This window comes from Drosophila guanche, unplaced genomic scaffold (assembly GCF_900245975.1).
Source record: "Drosophila guanche unplaced genomic scaffold, DGUA_6, whole genome shotgun sequence".
Classification (NCBI taxonomy): Eukaryota; Metazoa; Arthropoda; class Insecta; order Diptera; family Drosophilidae; genus Drosophila; species Drosophila guanche.
The window spans coordinates 17260799-17280595 of NW_022995743.1; the positions used below are offsets into that span (position 1 = coordinate 17260799).

Genomic DNA, 19797 nt, shown 5'->3' on the forward strand with positions numbered 1-19797 from the left:
TCTATTTATCCATGTACTGGTCGGCGTTAAACAGATGCATCGCCTGGCTCTTGGAGCCCTCGGCCACCACGTTCTTGGGGCCGATAAGGAGGTTATGATTAACTAAGTCAAAAGACTTGCTACAATTTGTATAGCCCACATCAATTTGACACTAATTTGAGAGACCTAGAAAGTGTTGCAGCGAGAAGTCATAATTTGTTCAAAGAGTTTAGGATCGATAAATTGGAAATATGTACCACAATATTTTTGGAACATTAGAAACTGCGATTCGGTGTGTTAAACTTCACAATAGTTGAGAGCTCGATTAAAGTAACGGGTTCGCGTTTTACATATGTAGAAATAATTGGACTGCTCAGAGAGATGCACTGCGATCGACAATATTTTAGACTGGGCCAACGAAAAGGGCAAAGCACTGCAATATAAGCAGTACGAAGGGTGCATACATATGCGTGCGCTTCTATGCACTGTGAGAGGCGCGACAATAGCATAATAATATAAGAGATAAACAAGGTGAGCTAATCTTAATAATTATGTAATTGCTGCTGCTCCGAACAGATTCCTCAATAAGATAGATTGTTGAGAGCATGAAGCAACTATAAAGAGGTCTCGTAGGCGGCAGCGTTCCTAGTCTTATTTCCTAAAATTTGCTTGCCGACGCGGAAGGTTGAGCGCTCACTCAATAGTCGTTTCACTCACACTTACAGCGAGAGCGAGACCTCCTTATTCATCCTTAGTTGCTTCATGGTGAGAATCCCAAGTTGGGTTGTCAAATATTTAGAAAATATCATATCGGTGAAATATTTTGTTTGGAAACTGCAAACATATCGATATATTTGATTTTTTGTTCTTATTTATACTTGCTAACATTCAATTCAGAGCGCAGGCGAAATATATAGTTCCCATTAAGAAAAAAGAAACCTTACATATGTTAATAACATCTTTAGTCCTTATTCCACTTTTCTGTGTTTTTAATTTGACTTATTCAACTTTTCTTCGCTGTACATTTATAACCCTTTTGAGTAAGTCCCCTTAAAATCCTCCAGATATTTATATATCATATTTCTATTTCACACACCTCACAAAAACAACCACTGCTCCATAAATTGCACCTTCCAATTTTTCTAGAAAGCTCTGAGACAAAATTCTTTTGCGGAGGTCATTTCCGCTGGCTTTCTTGGTAATTGGGACCAAACCACTAACCATACAGTCAACGCACCAACAGATGTTGATATTGATGCTGATCAAAAACATTTATTCTTAATGGGGTCGGAAACATTTCCTTCTGTGGGTTACATACTTCCACTTCTGTGTACACATACAATATACCCTATTTATTTATTAAGATCCTGTGGCTAGTTTCCGAACTTAAAATATCGAAAAATAATGGCATACAAATATTTATATATTTGTAAATTATATTTGTGTTTTTATATAATTTGTAAAAAAAAAATATCACACTATACATAAACTAACTTTTATTTTTAAAAGATATCGATATATTGATGTTTTAATATATATTTGACAGCCCTACTGTCGGTATATTTTATCGAGACCTCCGCGGTCACACTGAATTTGGGTTTTTTGGCGAGTTTTTTGGTGCGTATTAGAACAGAATCGTTTAACTTGCCAATTCAGATGCCAAACGAAGATGTCGAGCTTGCCGCCGGTAACGGTGACGGGAACAGTGGCGTAGCTCCAAGAGCTGCGTCATGCAACGAAACGCTGCCAGCAGAACACATCCAGAAAGGAAACAACGCTGGGAGCGGCAGCGCAAGTGTCAGCAACGAATCAGACACTCCCCCACCCGCCCACGGGGTTAAGAGCAACGACGACGAACCAGATGACGAGAACGATGAGGAGCTCCTGGAGCGCATGCGTGGTGATGCTGTGGGTGAGACAATGTACAGCAGGCGCTTCATTCTGCTGACGCTAATGAAGCTCAGCCAACAAGAGGCGGGGTCGCTGGGGCAGGAGTTGGAGGATGATTTGTGCAAGGTGTGGGACATGTCCGTGTCGCCGGAGGTGGTGACTCTCTTGCTGGAAAACGATGCCATCGAGCTGGCTATGTACGCCATCTCCGGAAGCGATGACATGCGCCTGTACGAGATCCTCATCGGTCTGCTGGGCAACATGTGTGCTCAGGCTCGGTGCGTGGAGCAGCTGACGAGCAACGCGGAGTGGATTGAGACGCTCCTTAAGCTGGCAACCTGCATGGACACCTGCATGCTTATACAACTGATGCGTGTGTATCAGTACATCATGGTACATGTGACCAGCGGAAAGGAGCAGTTTGCGATAGATTGGTACGTCTGCTTCGCCGCCTTCGATGGTTCGGCCAGGAATCTAGGCTTTATTCTGCAGCAATCGGTGAGCGATGACCTCCTTACGGCTGCCCTGAAAGCCATCAATGCTGTACTGGCCAGTTGTGCCTTGGTCGAGGAGGAAAACGCCAACTCTACAGTCAAGCTGAAGCCCTTTGCGGAGGTTTTCCTGGTGCAGGAGCTCTGCGAGGGGGTGAACAATTCGTTTTTGCGCCTCATGCGCGATGATCAGGCGAAGTTGGCTGATGAAGTCGGGGAGGAAGGTGATGGCCAGGCCGTCGAACCAGACACCGAAGAAGACGCTGATGTCGGCTACGAGTCATGTTCCCCAAAAATAACCTGTGATGTGGAGATTATACAAACCTACCTCAACATTTGCACCATTCTTGTTCAACTGCCTGAAGCGCAGGCTTCTATGGATGTCTACGCCCCCAGCATCATAAACTGCTTGTCGCGAATTCTGGAATTCCTTCTGCAGCCCCTGCAGCTCATTCCATTGGGCGAACGCCAAGAAGAGTATCTCGACGATGTGGCTCATATTTTTAGTGTAAGGCGCAATCTCGAGTCTATGAATCCTGAAACAATAATCAAATAGTCAAATTTCTTGCCTCTTTCCAGCGCCTAAATTATTTCTATCAAAAAGATGCTTTCGGAAATCTGCTAGAAGTGTGGTCAAGACTAAGACAGCACATAGAAAACTACACCGAAGGCAATGCAGACAGCAATGACTTTGAGGACGAGGACGATGAAGCTCCCAAGGAGCAGTATGTGGAGAATTCCTCGAAGCTGCTGCGTCTGCTGGCATGCATGCTTGTAAAGGCAAAAAATGCTGAGGACATTCAAAATCTACAAGACATTGACGCCAGCAAAACCAAACTCTTCATTACCGCTCTAATAGCTGAGCAGGATGTGCTCTTCTCGAAGGCCCACGAGCGTCTGAGCGATGTTTTAGATAAGAAATTGGGCCAAGCCTAAGAGATAACCCTCCTTAATAGGGAAAACAAAAAGAAAGGACTGATATTTTAGCTTACAGCACAATATATTCGTAACTTAATGAGTAGTGTTTGTTTCTTTTAAATTTTTAGTGGCCATATCCTGAAGCTTCTGTCGCATCATGTCGCTCCAGGATTGCTTTCCCAAGCGAACACCTTTTTCTCCAGTACTTTTGACAATCAGACGCTGATGCTGGTTCACATTGCTGAGTACAAATTTGCTCTTGTCTTCGCTCAGCGCATGTGCCACATGCTCTAGCTCGTCGTCTAACCTGACCTCAGAGGCTGTTACTTCAATGTTCGACTCGTTTTCAATGCTTTCTGATATGTGGATAACGGCGTCGTTTTCCAAGTTATCAGCCAGAATACTGCACTGCCCCATCAGCTCTGAAAGCTGCAGATTTAAGCTGCCTCCTTTGGTGGACACCTGCAGATTGCCATGGACTCCAGCTGCGATCGTAGAGTGAAACAGGAGTTGGAATCGGTAATTTTTTTCTCATACTCACTCATATTGAGCTCGCCGGACTGAAGGATATGCACTTCGCTTGTCTTGTGGACATTTCTCAGTTCCAGGCGACCGGTGTCTGTTTGAAATTTTGATTGCTCCACATAGCAACAGTCTGTGACAATGTTGCCTGCCTTGGTAGAGCACTTCAGACTGTCTCCTTGCAGCTTGTCCAACTCAATATTCTGAAACGTATAACAATCATTGCGATTCAACGAAATACATATGTATATGATATGCATAGAAATGCTTACACCATTGTGAGTTTCAATTTCGGTGGATTTTCCCAGCAGAGTACCCTCACAGCTGATGTTACCATTCTCACTGTATAGCGAAATGTTTGTGGCCCGCACATTCTTGGTAACAATGGCACCTTCTGTCTTGACCTGAAGACACTCGCTCTGTATGCCCTCAACGCTTACATTGTCTCCTCCTTCTATGAAAACGTCTGACCGAACCGGAACTTGAAGGTGGCACTCGAATCGGGATACTTTATCCGCCGACTTCTTTACCGAAACACTAACGATTTTTTCATCGTCGGAAACGTTGACATCAAACGAGACTTTTGTGTTTTTGGGCTTGCAGCCGTGCAGTTGTGCTATAAACACATTACCACTGGTGTATTGATGCACATCGGCCGACTTGACGCGCACAATCAGATCGGATACTACATTGATCCTGGCAAATGGGTTTACATAACGGAAAATCTCCTCGTGCACCACTTCCTTTGGGACGGTGTCGGCCATTGGCGGTTTTAACTGAGACTTGGATTTGTTGGCGTAGTACCGGAGGTGGCTGCGAACTTGTGGTGTCCAAACCCGTGGCAAAAACAACATTATTTTTTTTTTTTTGAGGTTTTATGTTACCGCTCTACCCTTGGGTAGAGGGGGATTATTTGGCCGCCCGCCCTTACAAGGTGGAAATCGCCACGTCGAGATATGTAACTTGTTACAGTTTTACTCCAATTTTGTCGATGAACTCGATTAAAGTTTGGTACGAGCTAATTTGTTCTTTTTCGAAGAATTTATAGATGTTATTGTATTTCCTTAGCGATGAGTAGTTTAGTCTTGTTGTGTTGTACTTGGTACAATTAAAATTAATACGATAGTCATCGATAGTATCGCAAGTATTACAAATGTTACTTGCGACTACGTGCATTTTGGCAAGTGTGTGCCTATCAAATGCACTGCCGCTAAGCAGTCAATTGATCCTTTTAGCGTCAATGGCTTTTAGCTTATTTCTATTTAGGAACCGTGGTTTTGTTGAGGTAGAGGGAAAAAGTGAGCAGTATCCTCTCTCTCCCATTCTTCTTATTTAACGACTGTATATTTTCCAAGTAAATAAAAAAGTATTTTCCTTGTCAGTATTAGAGCCCCGTTTCTGCTGTCCGTTAGGATGGCGATACGAGAAAACCCGCGGGAAATGGCATGGTCCAAGGCCTTTTCCATTGCAAACAACTCGGCGGACAGAGATGACAAGGTTTTGTGCGTGTAAAAGCTGTCTATGAAACCTGAGCTGTCGTGCAGGAAAGCTGCGCTAGAGTGTCTGTTAGCTACTGATCCATCAGCGTAGTAGATCTCGAAGCCTCCCCTTGTCAGGAGTGCCATTTTTTCCCTATGGAGAACTAATATGCCCGCCTGGTCTAAGCTGCGATTGTTCACAGCAGCCCCCTTAAAAAAGTCGAAGTCTGACCTAATTTTGGTGCAATGCGAAGTTGTACTCTCAAAGACCTCGATTCTCTCCAGAATATCACCGAACTCCCGAAATGCCTTGGCGTAGCCCGTGTTTGTGTCCCTGTTTAGGGACACTGTCCTACTCGCTGGGAGGCTGTACGCAAATGCCTTAGCTAACTCTTTTGCCGCTAGGAATCTCATTCTGTATTCCGGGGGAAGTTCTCCTGCCATGTGGTAAATAATCGGGATTGGGGTGCAGATGATTAAGCCTAGTGACTTTCTAAGGTGGTGGTTACAATGAGATTTGATTTTGGCTAGAGCGGATTTGGACAAGTTGCTGAAAGACGAGCAAGCGTATTCTAGTCCACTTCTGACAAAGGCCTTGAAAACTATGAGCCCTCTCTTTGGGCTGATACCGTAATGGCACCCACTGAGTAGTCTTAGGAACGCACAGGTTCTGTTTGACTCCGAAATGGCTTGCTCGATGTGCACTGAGGCTGAGTTGTGCGCTGAAATTATTCTGCCTAGATATTTTATCTGATCTACTTGCCTAATCTCGACTCCTTGGTGCTCAATGTTCAGCTCGGTTCTTCGGATGCTGAAGTGAACCACTTTGGATTTGGCTGGGTTGAAAGCAAGGTTAAGCCTGTTGTATCTTGCCTCAAAGCTGTCTATTTTTCCTAGGAGCATACGTTTGGCAATGGAAATCTCCTTGTGGAAGCAAATAATAAAGAAGTCGTCCGCATACTGAAACAGTAGGCAATTGCCATCGTTTATCTCGTGCAGTTCTGCGGTGTACAAGTTGAACAGAGTTGGACTGGGACAGCTGCCCTGACTAACTCCCCTGTTCACCTCAATCTCACTCTTGCCCTTGATGAGTAGACGCTTGCTCAGGAAGCTGGCAATCCAGGCAGTGTGATTCGGGTCGAATTGCATGACATTCATCTTCTGCTCTAGCGTGTCGACTCTTACACATTCAAATGCCCTTTGTAGGTCAAGACAGGCCGCCACGACCTGATTCCCTCTCGCCTTCAGAGCCAGGACCTCGTTGATCAGGTCGTTGATGCAGAGCGCCGTGGACCTGTTCCTCCTGAAGGCGTATGATCTGACCGGCAAAACCTCATGCCTTGTAATATGTTCGTCCAGCTTTAACTTCATCAACCCCTCTATAGACTTAAACAACAAAAAAAGATACAGTAAGGGGTTGGCGTTGGACATATGTATAAATAATTGGACTGCGATCGACAATATTTTAGACTGGGCCAAAGAAAAGGGCAAAGCACTGCAATATAAGCAGTACGGAGGGTGCATACATATGCGTGCGCTTCTAAGCACTGTGAGAGGGAGCGATGAGCGGGACAGTAGCATATCAAAAGGAGAAGGGACGTGTGAGACGCTTCTTACGCGTCACAACTTTTATACCCGACACTCAGTACTACATCTGCACCTTAGCGGTGTTTTGTAAAATTGTACATTTTTTCTTCATCTTCATCACTCTCCTTTAGCTCGCCACCCTTCACTAGACCCACACACTGCAGACTCGCGGCAGAGGCAGAGGCAGCGCCCGCACACAAAAAAAACAAATATAAGCTGTGGAACGGTGTGGGTTAAAAATCGGAAGAGGCAGAGGGAGGACAGAGACAGAGGCCGAGTGAAGCAGAAGCAGAGTGAGAATGAGAGAATGTGAAAAGAACAACAAAAGCTGCGGTACAGGGTGGGTTTAGCCACTGCAAATTAATTTCTTCATTCTGGCTATAATAATGATCCAATCGGATCCCAATTTGGTGATCTGATAGATATGGCCATTCCCTACGGAATCTTTTATCTTTTCTTTTCTTTTATCTTCAATAATGTAGATTTGGGAGGTTTTCGCCCTTTTGCGGGGGCGGAAGGGGGCGGGGCCTATTTTTGAAATACACTTGTTACAGTGTGAGCATGCAGAAGTCTCGATGCAAAATTTGGTGGCTCTAGCTTTTATAGTCTCTGAAAACTAGCCGACAAACAAGACGGACGGACGGACAGACGGACAGACAGACATGGCTCAATCGACTCGGCTATTGATGCTGATCAAGAATATATATACTTTATGGGGTCGGAAACGATTCCTTCTGTGTGTTTCATACATTCACTTTGTGCACAAATACAATATACCCTATTTACTCTTCGAGTACCGGGTATAAAAAGAAAACTTCAACTCCATTTCTTGCAATGGGCAACTTTAAACCCCATGCCATCAGAACACTCCATTGTCGTTTCACTCACACTTACTACGCAGAACCCATTCACTCGGACTGCTCGGACTGCTGCATTCACTAGCCTGCATTGCTAGGGGAGCCGTTCTGCCGACGAGACCTCCTTATACTTCATGGGTTGGACTATCTGCCATTGATTTTGGCAGTTTCTAGACAGCACTGGATAAGTCCATTGGATACATTTTATGCCATTCAGTTTTTATATGACGCACTCAATGGTGCATTCATGATCTCTTTTCGAGATGGTATTCCTCTTATAACACAAAAGGTGCAAATTCCCTGAATTTCATTCCCACTACGCTTGATTTCATGCATATTTACTATTTTACACAATGCACTATTGGCCAAAAGCCCGAATTTTTGGCATTAATGTAATTGTTTTTTGATAAAATATTTGAATGCGACTTAGTTTTCTGATTCCTGAATATCAAGTTAGAATAAAACCGGTTTTAGAAATTTTGTACGGGGTGAAGTAGGCTGATTTTGAGATGCTTTGAATTGTGGAAAAGTGCGGGAAACATTAACAACTTGCAGCTTTAATTTTAGCTCGATTTAAAAGTTTCAATAATAGTAAAAATATGGAAATATCAGTTCGAGGTAATTAAATTAATTGTTAGTCCAATGTTTATTTCGTGTGTATTTTTTGCTTGGTACTAAAAATTTCACGGGTGTTCTGTGGAATATTACTTTTGTTCAGCACGCCACTTCACAAAAGTTCAAGGTACATGTTATTAACCTATTATTTTAGAATCATGTGTGTTAATCCTTATTGCCCGTTTTTGCCCCTTTTCGGAAAATGGTTTATTTTGCAGATGCCTATGAGGTCACACTATGAGTGAGTCCAAAAGAATCAATTTTTTCAGAATTTCTACCTAAGTCTAACGAACATTCGTGCCCATTTCTCTAGGTCTAGATTTATTTTTTGGGATATGGCCGAAAATTCGGGCTTTTTACCCATAGTGCGTGTGTAGATGATATGAAATATATACGATCATACTTTCCGAGGATCAGGCGGTGTATGTTATCGATAAGTCCGCGGCCACACTGTTTTTCAGTATCGTTGACTGACAGTATCGTTTCAACCTTATTTCGCAATTATTCCAATAAAAGGAAGTCGTGAAAAGTAGTCAATCTTGTGGAGAATTGATTGATAAATTGGATACACTTATAGTTTCAGTGCTGAGACTCCTAATCAGCTAGTAATATCAAATAGAACATCAAATTCGAGGAAATGGGTGAAGAATACGTTTTATGTAAGTGTGAACGTATATTATTTTTGGTATATCTCTGTGGGATTTCTGTGCTCAAAATGAGTCGCAAAAATGAGGAATTTATTGTATTAATTTTAATATTTAATTATAATTCTATCGTTGAAAATATTAACTAGCCGGTTATATATATATATTTCCCAGACGATCAGACCATACTCCCCTCTTGGAGGATCGAGCTTTTGTTTGGCTCCCACCTTTTTCACACCGCTTGAAAGGATCCCTAATAGTGCATGCGATACATTTTTCAAATTTTTCAATATCATCAGTTAATATACATGTCTCTTTTAATAATTGACATACATTTACATACTGAAGACAAAGCTCCCGTGCTTCCAGAGGGAGTGATTTGAATGCAAAATTCAAATAAAAATATGTAAAATATAAGGTCACAAGGTATACAATCCAATATAAAGGAGTATTTATAATAAGCCAAATTGATTCTACAATTGGATTAAATTATTGTTTTAGTGGTGAATGTCGTTGCAAGCTAGTAATATCAATAAGAACATCAAAGTCGAGGAATATGATTTAAGACTACGGTATATTTACAGTATATGTGGAAAATGGGAAGGTACATTTCTGTATATTTCCGAGGGTCTGAGGGTATATTTGATCAATATTTCCGCGGTCTCACTGTCGACGATTGTTTTTGGTGCGCACTAGAGTAAATTCGTGTAACTTGCAAATTTCATAAAAAAAATATCCGAAAAATGTCTGGCAAAGATAGGTTACCGATTTTCCCGTCCCGTGGTGCCCAGATGTTAATGAAGGCACGATTGGCAGGCGCACAAAAGGGCCATGGTCTGCTGAAAAAGAAGGCCGATGCCTTGCAGATGCGTTTTCGCATGATTTTGGGCAAAATCATTGAGACCAAGACCCTGATGGGCGACGTTATGAAAGAAGCCGCCTTTTCGCTGGCCGAGGCCAAGTTCACGTCGGGTGATATCAACCAGGTAGTGCTCCAGAACGTAACCAAGGCTCAAATCAAGATTCGCACCAAGAAGGACAACGTAGCTGGTGTCACGCTGCCCGTTTTTGAGTCATACACAGATGGCGCTGATACTTACGAACTGGCTGGTCTGGCCCGCGGTGGTCAGCAGCTGGCCAAGTTGAAGAAGAACTACCAGAGCGCTGTGAAGCTACTCGTGGAGCTGGCCTCGCTGCAAACGTCGTTCGTCACGCTGGACGAGGTCATCAAGATCACCAACCGCCGTGTGAACGCCATCGAGCACGTCATTATTCCTCGCATTGATCGTACTCTGGCCTACATCATCTCCGAGCTGGACGAGTTGGAGCGTGAGGAGTTCTATCGCCTTAAGAAAATTCAGGACAAGAAGCGCGAGGCACGAATCAAGGCTGACGCCAAGAAGGCGGAATTACTGAAGCAGGGCATCGATGTACGCCAACAGGCCAACATTCTCGATGAGGGCGATGATGATGTGCTCTTCTAAGTATTATCCAATCTGTGTGTATATTCCAGCAATACTATTGTTAAACTATTTTTCTGTTCCATTTTAATTCGCAAAAAGCAAACCACAAACTAATGTATGTAGTCTATTCCAATAAGAAAAATGTATGTATTCCATTTTTGTCGCGTAGTGGAAGAGCTGCGCTGCATCCTGCATTAAAGTTTTGTTGTTCCATAGAACGTATTTTGTGTGTTGTGTTGCAATTCCTGTAATCTGAGCATCAAAATAAAGGATTTTAAGTTGGAAAAACAGTCATCTGACTTGTTTTATACAATGGCAAAAACAATGCAAGGCGGTCACATGACTGCAAACATACAATACATATGTCTGATTGGAGACAGTGTTGAACAGTGCCGCATTTAAACAGCTGCTTGTGTGACGTTGATTGGATTTTTGGATTGCACGCGTCTATCTGGCTGAATAATTTTAAATTGATTGCGAAATGACCAACTCCGAGTTCCAGGCTGTAGTTTTGGCTGCCGGTCGAGGCACGCGTCTGCCCGAAGTCCTCGGCGATGCGCCCAAGTGCCTGCTGCCGGTGGGGCCCTTTCCGCTGTTGTGGTATCCACTGAATATGCTGCAACAGCACAACTTTTCCGGTAATTGCAATTATGAGTGTACCGAATGTGGATTTATACTTTTATTGAACTTTTGGGCTACTCTACAGAGGTGATTGTGGTGGTTCTGGAGCAGGAGAAGCTGGAAATTCAATTGGCCCTGGAGAACACGCCCCTGAAACTGAAGGTCGACTATGCCACAATTCCCAGCGACAGCGACTTCGGCACAGCGGACAGCCTGCGCTACATATACGATAAAATCAAATCGGACTTTCTGGTTGTGAGCTGCGACATTGTCAGCAATGTGAGCCTATACCCGCTGATAAACAAGTTCCGCGAACATGATGCCGCTCTAGCTCTCCTTCTGTTCAAGAGCGGGTTCGAGTCGGATGTGGTCATGCCGGGGCCAAAGACGAAGCACAAGCCGGAGCGCGATGTGATTGGAGTTCATTCGGCTACCCAGCGTCTGGCCTTTCTGACCGCTGCCAGCGACTGCGAGGACACACTCAACATCCAGAGGCATTTACTGAAGAACAAGGGACAGCTGGATGTGTACAGCCGTCTGTTGGATGCCCACATCTATGTATTGAAGAAGTGGGTCATCAACTATCTTCACAGGGTACTTACTGCAGATCTTTCCAGAGGGATGCATTCTTATCCGAAACTTTATTATTGCAGAAGGAAAATATCTCAACGTTCAAGGGGGAGTTCCTGCCTCATCTCATCAAGAAACAACATGCCAAGCGGGCTGCCAAGGCTATTCAGGATACGACATCTGAAGTGGGTCTGGTCACCAAGCTCGAGGACAACGTTCTACATGTAAGGATTTCATTTTCAATACCAATCAAGCATCAAGAGGAATATTCACTCAAATCAATATTTGGTTTAGTATGTCCCGCACACGGCTCTGGATCAGAAAATCACGCAGACGTCGCTGTTTAATCAATCGCTGTCGCATGTTCCCTATCACGGGGACGTTGTCCGCTGCTATGCCGTCCAGGCCCCAAAGGATGCCATCGGAGTCCGAGTGAACAGCACGCTCAGTTTTCTGGCCATCAACCGAAAGTTGGCCAGCATCTGGAACGAGATGTGCGGTGAAGCACATCCGCTGATCGCTGCCGGGGCTCTGGTCAAGTCCACGCAGACGAAGGATATCATAGCGGCCGACAACGCCAAGCTCTCGGAGAAGACCTCTTTGAACTACAGCGTTTTTGGACCGAATTGTGTCATTAATCCGAAGAACATTGTGAGCAACTCGCTCGTCATGTCCAACGCCATTGTGGAGGAAGGCTGCAATATAGACAACTGCATCGTGGGCCATCGGGCGCACGTGAAGAAAGGCTCTGTCCTGAAGAACTGCATCATCGGCCCAAACTACGTAGTGGACGAGGGCACCAAGAGTCAGGCGATGCATCTGTCCAACGCCGACCAGTACATGGAGATAGACATACAATGAGTATGCAATTATCCTTCATTAACGAATTGAGTTAGAATGCGGATTCTTCTAGCAGGACATTAAATATTACAAATAGGTACATAAAACTCGCACCATAATTTTTGAGCTGACAAGGGGAGGCCGTCACTTCCAGTGTCAGCTCCTTCCTTGCCAGCACAGACAGAGAGCAGGAGCGGAAGTACACAATGGGTAGATTTCAGGGAAAGGTAAAGGAAAAGTAAACAGCAAGCAAATAATTGTATTTTGCATTATTTTTGCTATTTCCTTAATTTGTGGGCCATGTCCGTCCTTTGGCTGTCAGGATTGCTCCGACTCGGTTCTGATTCTAGGAATCTTGGTATAGTTCGGGCTAAGTTCGGAAACAATTATTGAGAGCACTTCCATCTAGGATTACCCGCCACATTAAAAAATGCAAAAGAACTTTGCGTATGAGGTAGAATTTCTTATTAATAACTGACTTAGAAGAATTACAGATAATCACAGTTTATGCGCTTTTTGGGCGGCTGCTGGGCCGCAGCAACAAGCTCGACAGATTGCTGTAGGGCAGCTCAAACGCCAAGGAGAGAACGATGGAAACGAGGTACACAATCAGAGTGAAGCCACAGGACACGACGGACTGAAAGCAAGTAGGAAGTTGGTTAAAAAAGCTAAGCTAGAACTAACGGCCGACTTTAACCCACCAGCATGAAGGGATCCGCGTCTGTGCTGGCACTGGTCAAACTATAGGTGAAGCTAATCACTAGCGGATTCACCAGGTAAATAGCATACGAGAGTCGATTCAGATGCTGAAAGCACTTGGCCTCAAGCATGCGCGACCACCACACACCAGTTCCCGTCGCACTGCCCAGAATCATCCAGCAGACGGACAGGGAGAAGATCCCTCGTCCCAGCACGAACAGTGAGGTGGTCAGCAGACGGCCCAGATCCCGCCTGACAGTCGCGTAAATGCAAATTATAAATACATTTAATGAGAAGTGCCAGAGCCAGCGCGTCTGCTGCTCACTCAGCTCCACCTGAAACCGCGGCTCCAGCAGGCACCAGGCTGCAATGGCCCCAATAATGTACGGTAGGACGCGAACAATGGGATTCGTATAGATCTGGGTACCGGTGGCGTAAGTGGCGTCGAAGGAGAACTCGAACTTGTTGTTGATACCAATGCCATAGGACCAGGTGATGGTGGCCAGCAGTCCACTGATCGTTAACAGCTTGGCAACTTTTGGATGTCTGTTTGAAAGATGAGCTGGTTAGGTTTATATGTACATGTACATATACTAGTTAATATCTGACCTGGCATAGACAAAGAGAATGAGGTTCGCCACTAGGAAGAATTGCATGTCGCAGGCCAAGCTCCAGCTCCAGTTGACGCATAGCTCGCGGTGATCAAAGAGGTTCTGGATGAAAAGCAAGTTCCGCCACCAGTGCTGCGTGCACAGTTCATCGTACCGCTCGTTGATGTGGTAGAGAGAAACGTCTCCCATGTAGGCGAAGGCCAGGTCCACGCTGGCCATGACGATAAGATAGAGGGGGCCCAGCCTCAGATATCGGTGGAACAGCAGCTTGCCGAGGAGCTTGGCATTGCCGAATAGGCCATTGCGACGCACTGATTCCATTTGCTTGACATTACGCAGGAAGTTGTAGGTCTGCAGGAAGCCACTGGGCACGTACGGATCCAGAATTAGGCAGTGACAACTATGTGAAAACTGAGGGAAACTTACCTGATGGTGAAGAACACATCCACCAGGAGGGGAGCCGAGGAGACGTACTGGAAGAAGGCCTTCTCAGCGTACGAGAGGAGCACCGTCTTGTTGTGAACAGTGAAATACATGTACCAAACCACATGGAAGACCAGGATCCAGAACGCGCACACCGAACGTAGTCCATTCATGATAGGAATCTCTCCGGAACTGTTGTCCCTGGTCGCCAAGATCTTCCTCCAATTGCTGGGCATATCGTAGCAGGATACTAGACGCTGCAATGGCGGCCACTTCAGGACGGTTTCCAGAGCCTGCCACAGCTCCGATTCGACTGGCGCCAGTCCGGGATTGGACTCATCCCCACGCTTTGCTACGCGCAGCTGCTGGGCACAGAGCGTCAGAGCTCCAGTGACCAGGAGCGAGGCCACCATCAGCTTGAAGGACGCTCGCTGGAAGAACCGGTTGCTCAGCTTCAGATCCTTCATATAGAGCACCTCAGGTCGCATATCGAAGATGTCGTTCTCGATGAAGCTACCATCGGCCACGTACTCCCTGGCCAGCTGTTTCACCTCCTCAGACGCGCACGCCTTTGGCAGGCAGAGACCGATGTGAAGGATCTGTTCAGACATCAGCTTAATCTCCACCTGCCACGGGGAGCTGTGCCGCATGTAGATCATCCGGTAGTCCATCTCGAAGGGGGCGCTTTGCGTCAGAATGCCGTAGTGCATCACCCGGTCGTAGTTCCTCGAGAGCGTGATACCCACCGGACGCTGAACTCCTTTGCAAGCCGCACTGCTGCCCAGCCAGTAGTTCTGGCCAAACACGAAGCCCGACGGCTTGGTCCCAGAGGCGTCGAGCACTGAAATGGGAGTATGGGAGAGGAGAGTGTTAGCTGTAGGCTGGAATCGACATCGACCCAACTCACCTTTCATGGCCCACGGCTGCCGGCTGAGTATGCCCCGCTGCACCTGCTGCATCTGGGTGTGGCACGCGCCATTCACATTGCTCTCGTTGGCGGCTTTGGTCAGACCGAAGATGACTGAGCTGCGAATTAGATGCGCCTCGTGATGTCTGTCTAGCTGAGAGCTTCTCCGGGGGGGCGGCGGCAGAGTCGGCGTAGGGGCTTGGGTGGCATTGAGCTGTCCATAAGTACCGATGTACCGATGTTGTCGCGGCGTAGACTCGTTTACAGCAGCATCAGCAGCTAGTGCAAAGATCCCAAGTGTGATGAGGGCCGCTTTCCAATCTCTCCCCATGCCGATCGGCCGCTAACGAGCGGGAGCTGAAAGATGACAGAGTTGAAGAGTTGAACACCTGTTTACTCATAAATATGACAACGCTATGAGTGAGAGTACGTGTACTGTCATACACACAATAGGCGACCCTTGAGGAGTCGAATGGCGCTTAGTGGAGGGGAACATTGACGAAATCAATTACACTGAAGTGTACACTTCCTGCCGAAACAGATTCAATGCATTTTGGAGCCGAGCTGTGGTCGTAGCGGTCGGTACCCGGGGAGGCAGGTACATACATAGCTACTGGCTAACATTCGCTGACGCTGACCCCGAAACCAAAGACCCGCGTACACCGCGAAAACCTCCGGGCCTGGGCCTGGACAGAGCTGCGAGCGAAATGCGTGTTATCCCAACGACCCAACTCAGCAATCGCAGAACATGGATGTGCTGTGAGTGCTGGACAATGTAGAGTTCAATTCAAACACCAATTAGCCATATCCGAGGCCTCAGTGCGTCTCAATGCCATCCCGGGACGTAGGCCACTCTGCAGCGGATTAGTTTTATATTCAAGCGAAAAATCGCACAAAAAAATCATACTCGTATGAGCTCGTTCAGATAATGGACTGGACGGTCGTCACTTGAAGGTTTATGGGCTGCCCAAAAAGGCAAAATCCCCTTCGATCTTGTCACTAGCTGCTGATTCATTTGATATCAAGTATTGATTGTTTGGAAAGGTCAAAGAACAAGCGATATATATGATCAAACTAACTATTGGGGGTTAATTTGTTCTCTATTGAGCAAAGGCCAACGACAACAGAGGGTTATTTTCGTGATGGACTCAAATGAACCCTATTTTAGTAAGGGATTAGTCATTCCTGGGGTGGTCCAACCCCGGGAACGTGCAACAGAATCTACATACATATGTACTTATGTACATGTGCACATTCGAGATTCTAGCCAAATTTGTGTTTGCCTTAAATACTTATCCCATTTGGGCAAATGGTGCGACTATTTGCTTAGGTCTCGCACGCTGATCGACAGCCAGAGCCTGGGGCTTTTTGCTATTTTAACGCATGTATGGACAACAATTGAATATTTTCTTTACTGTTGAGGCAGTTCAGTGCAAACCAATCTGTTCGTTCCATTCCATCGCATCTAAGACGCGTTGTTGTAAGCCGCACGGCAAGCGAGTTTGCATTTTATTGTATGGCAGTTAATGGGTTTTCGATGATATAAAATCATTTCAAGGGTAAGTCCGCGCTCGGAATCGCATCTCTTTTTGGCTATGCAAATGAACCTTCACCTTAACTTTGTCAGCGAATCGCGTCCCGATCGAGAGTTATTCGCCCAGTTTTGTCCACACTTTGGACAAACGATGGTTTTGTAACGTAACTAATACGAGTATAAGTTGCGTGCTGACTCCGGTTTTGCCATGTTTTGCGGGAACGAATTTGTATGGAAATCGTTGTGTTTGGTTATTAATGAAAATGGCATAAGCAAGTTTGCTGATTTATTGTTTTTGCTCCTTATTTTGAAGACTCATATGTGGGTCATGTCTATGTTTGGCTCAAATTGATATTAGTTTTATGGGTCAACACTCGACAGTCTCTTAGACTAAATCCGGAGTCACTTAAACCACATACATGGATATGAGCGCTTGATGGAAAACCTTTACAACTGACCTACTTTCCGAGCTGAGGAAAATAAATATCCAATCAATACAGAACTATCCTTGAGCTATTGATTATTTATTTTGATTTATTTGATCCACTTTGTTGCGTTTTCTTTTTCTTGACTTTGTTTGTTTGTAATCATCGGAATCGAAACCAAAACAAAACAAAACTCCTGCGTATTTCGAATTTCTGTTGAAGTTTGGTAGCGCAATCCGCGTCTGTTCGAGAAACTGTGTCGCCCTTCGCTGCGGCTCCAACCTTTATAAACTCCGTGAGCGCTGGAAACACGTGAACATGAAGCAGCAGCACCAGCAGCCGCACCAGCAGCAGCAGCAATTCCAGCGCCAACGCCAGCGCCAGATTTCAGACAGCCTGAAACCCCAACAAGTCCAGCGATGAAAGCGAAATTGTTGTTCGGCTGCGGACTTTTCGTTAGCTGATGGCGCTCGTTGTTGTTGATTTTATTTTGAGCTTTTGGGGGAATCTGACAGACGGCGTGCATTATCGAGCTTCTGCGTCACAGGCCACGCTTGGAACGGCACTCAACTCATCATCAGGCAGTTCTGGTTTCTCATTGAGCCGATCGAAGCGTTCATTGACATTGCTTCGGTAAGGGGGCGTGTACGGGAGCTACCTGAATCCTCATTGCAGGGTAAGCCTGGATAATAATGGCTGGAAGGAGTCACACGAAATCGGAAGTAATACTTTAGTTGCACATTCTCTACAAAATTACACACAGAATGAAATGAACACAAAGAAGCAGGCCAGAATAGAAAGTTACGTATTAAAAACAGGGTCAACAGGAATTACATCAATGCATCCATACGGAAAGTTATATGGAATTCGACTGATAATGTCGAAACTGCGCTCTTTCAACATCATTTTTTAACCAACAAACATAAATATTTCAAACAGATTGCAATCATTACCGATCCATAAATTTATCTTTGTAGGAAAATTCACCGTCATAATAGGATATACATCTGTACATTTTGAAATAAAAACAAATGTATTTTCGTTTACACCATAGAAGTGTACAGTATCCATAGAAGAACTAGAGGGTGAATGGGATGTTTAACATCCAATCCAATGCGACGGAACGGCTAGTGCATCGACGGCTGCAACTGAGAAGGTTTTTGTCAAAGCATACGGCAAACTTTTTTGAAGAAATAAATCCATTCCGACCTGAAGAGAATATATAATTGAAAAAAAATTGATAGTTAGAAAACAAATTGTTATGAAAATTTTGAAAATATTTCTTAGCTAAATTGAAAGCGACTGTATACCAGCAATGGGCAAAACAGACAATCTTCGCAAAGCTTCCCAGGGTTTTACATACATTAAAAAGTAAAAACTTACATTTAATTCATTTTTTCAATGTTGGAAGACGTGGTTGCATCGGTCCGAAAATTAATCCAAATCGAACTAATATTATAAAAAATATTAAAAATAAATATAAATAAAATAAATAAAAAAATAAAAATATTTGAAAAAAAAATATTTTTCCTTTAATCAATACTTATAACAATAATTTAAAAGTAGAAAATTAGACTTCAGTACTGACTTCACTGAGTTCCCGAAAATAAGGTCAGCTTTAGCTATCACTAGAACAGACTCAAACCAAAATATTGGACAAAATCTTTCAAAAGGTTGGAAATAGTTATTTTGTTATGATATTTGAAGCTTAACTAATAAAACTACCCGACACGATTTTCCCTCAAGGAACCAAACCAACTTTTTCTGAAAGATTGAGGCTTAGAAACAGATGATATTTTTCTGTTCTAAAAAAAAATTGATTTTAAGCAATTTGTCAAACTTTGTTATACCCGGTACTCGAAGAGTACAGATGGAAGCGTTGACCCCATAAAGTATATATATTCTTTATCAGCATCAATAGCCGAGTCGATAGCGCCATGTCTGTCTGTCCGTCTGTCCGTCCATCCGTCTTTTTTGTCGGCGAGTTCTCAGAGACTATAAGAGGTAGAGCCACCAAATTTTGGCTCCAGACTGCTGTATGCTCACACTGAAACCAGTGTATTTAAAAAATTAGCCCCGCCCCCTCAAAATGGCGAAAAACTCCCAAATCTACAATTTTGAAGATAAAAGAAATCTAAAAACGCCATTCCATAGGGAATGGCCATATCTAACAGACCACCAAATGGGATCCGATTGGATCATTATTATAGCCACAATGAAGAAATTAATTTGCAGTTAATTTTCAAATGTAAAATTCGAAAATAAAACAATTGGTACAGGTACACTGACTGAGTACCGGGTATAAAAGTTGTGACGCGTAAGATGCGTCTCACACGTCGCTTACCGTTTTTGTATGTTTTTTTTGTAGAGGTAGTTGTTTTTTTTTTCTTAAATAACTTAAATGTTTTATATATGTTTGCCATCCTGTAAAGAACTTTGCCATTCGGAAAAGCTAATTTATGCAGCTAAACTTGTAAACTTACAAAAAATATGTTCCAATCTGACCCATATTCGGAGAACTGGAAAAAATGGCCATTTTCTACAGAGCTGCGTAGTTAGTTTCTGGCAAAATTTTGTTGCTGTAGCTTTTATAGTAGCTGATACCCAGGCGGTCATCAACACGGACGGACAGACAGCCGTGGCTTTATCGAGTCGGCAATTGATGTTGACCAAGAACATACATATATACTTACATACTTATATACTGTGCGTTACATATGTAC

The 19797-nt window shown here is 44.3% G+C and overlaps 5 protein-coding genes across 7 annotated transcripts; 3 read left to right on the top strand and 2 right to left on the bottom strand.

The window, feature by feature from the left end:
* Positions 1–1570: 1570 nt before the first annotated feature.
* On the top strand, positions 1571–3378 carry LOC117588108 (protein saal1). The gene is made up of 2 exons (XM_034279183.1): positions 1571–2868; positions 2940–3378. The coding sequence occupies exons 1-2, from the start codon at positions 1636–1638 to the stop codon at positions 3294–3296; spliced, it is 1590 nt and encodes a 529-aa protein (XP_034135074.1). The 5' UTR covers positions 1571–1635; the 3' UTR covers positions 3297–3378.
* LOC117588134 lies at positions 3337–4692 on the bottom strand. The gene is made up of 3 exons (XM_034279229.1): positions 4073–4692; positions 3820–4003; positions 3337–3763 (listed from the first exon to the last, which is right to left on the bottom strand). Exons 1-3 carry the CDS (start codon positions 4652–4654, stop codon positions 3372–3374), a joined length of 1158 nt encoding a protein of 385 aa, XP_034135120.1. The 5' UTR covers positions 4655–4692; the 3' UTR covers positions 3337–3371.
* Positions 4693–9639: 4947 nt separating this feature from the next.
* LOC117588142 (V-type proton ATPase subunit D 1) lies at positions 9640–10668 on the top strand. Its single transcript, XM_034279241.1, has one exon. It carries the CDS (start codon positions 9725–9727, stop codon positions 10463–10465), a length of 741 nt encoding a protein of 246 aa, XP_034135132.1. The 5' UTR covers positions 9640–9724; the 3' UTR covers positions 10466–10668.
* Positions 10669–10861: 193 nt separating this feature from the next.
* On the top strand, positions 10862–19547 carry LOC117588118 (translation initiation factor eIF-2B subunit gamma). 2 transcript variants are annotated; one of them, XM_034279196.1, is made up of 5 exons: positions 10862–11082; positions 11151–11659; positions 11719–11859; positions 11930–12496; positions 19536–19547. In XM_034279196.1, exons 1-4 carry the CDS (start codon positions 10926–10928, stop codon positions 12494–12496), a joined length of 1374 nt encoding a protein of 457 aa, XP_034135087.1. In that variant the 5' UTR covers positions 10862–10925; the 3' UTR covers positions 19536–19547. The 2 variants fall into 2 exon arrangements, with proteins under 2 accessions (XP_034135087.1, XP_034135095.1); XM_034279204.1 differs by lacking the exon at positions 19536–19547 and having other exon boundaries at positions 11930–12582.
* On the bottom strand, positions 12924–17225 carry LOC117588056 (nose resistant to fluoxetine protein 6). 2 transcript variants are annotated; one of them, XM_034279116.1, is made up of 6 exons: positions 17112–17225; positions 15116–15472; positions 14212–15049; positions 13784–14149; positions 13177–13720; positions 12924–13112 (listed from the first exon to the last, which is right to left on the bottom strand). In XM_034279116.1, exons 2-6 carry the CDS (start codon positions 15444–15446, stop codon positions 12981–12983), a joined length of 2211 nt encoding a protein of 736 aa, XP_034135007.1. In that variant the 5' UTR covers positions 15447–15472; positions 17112–17225; the 3' UTR covers positions 12924–12980. The 2 variants fall into 2 exon arrangements, with proteins under 2 accessions (XP_034135007.1, XP_034135015.1); XM_034279124.1 differs by having other exon boundaries at positions 17108–17205.
* Positions 19548–19797: the final 250 nt, after the last annotated feature.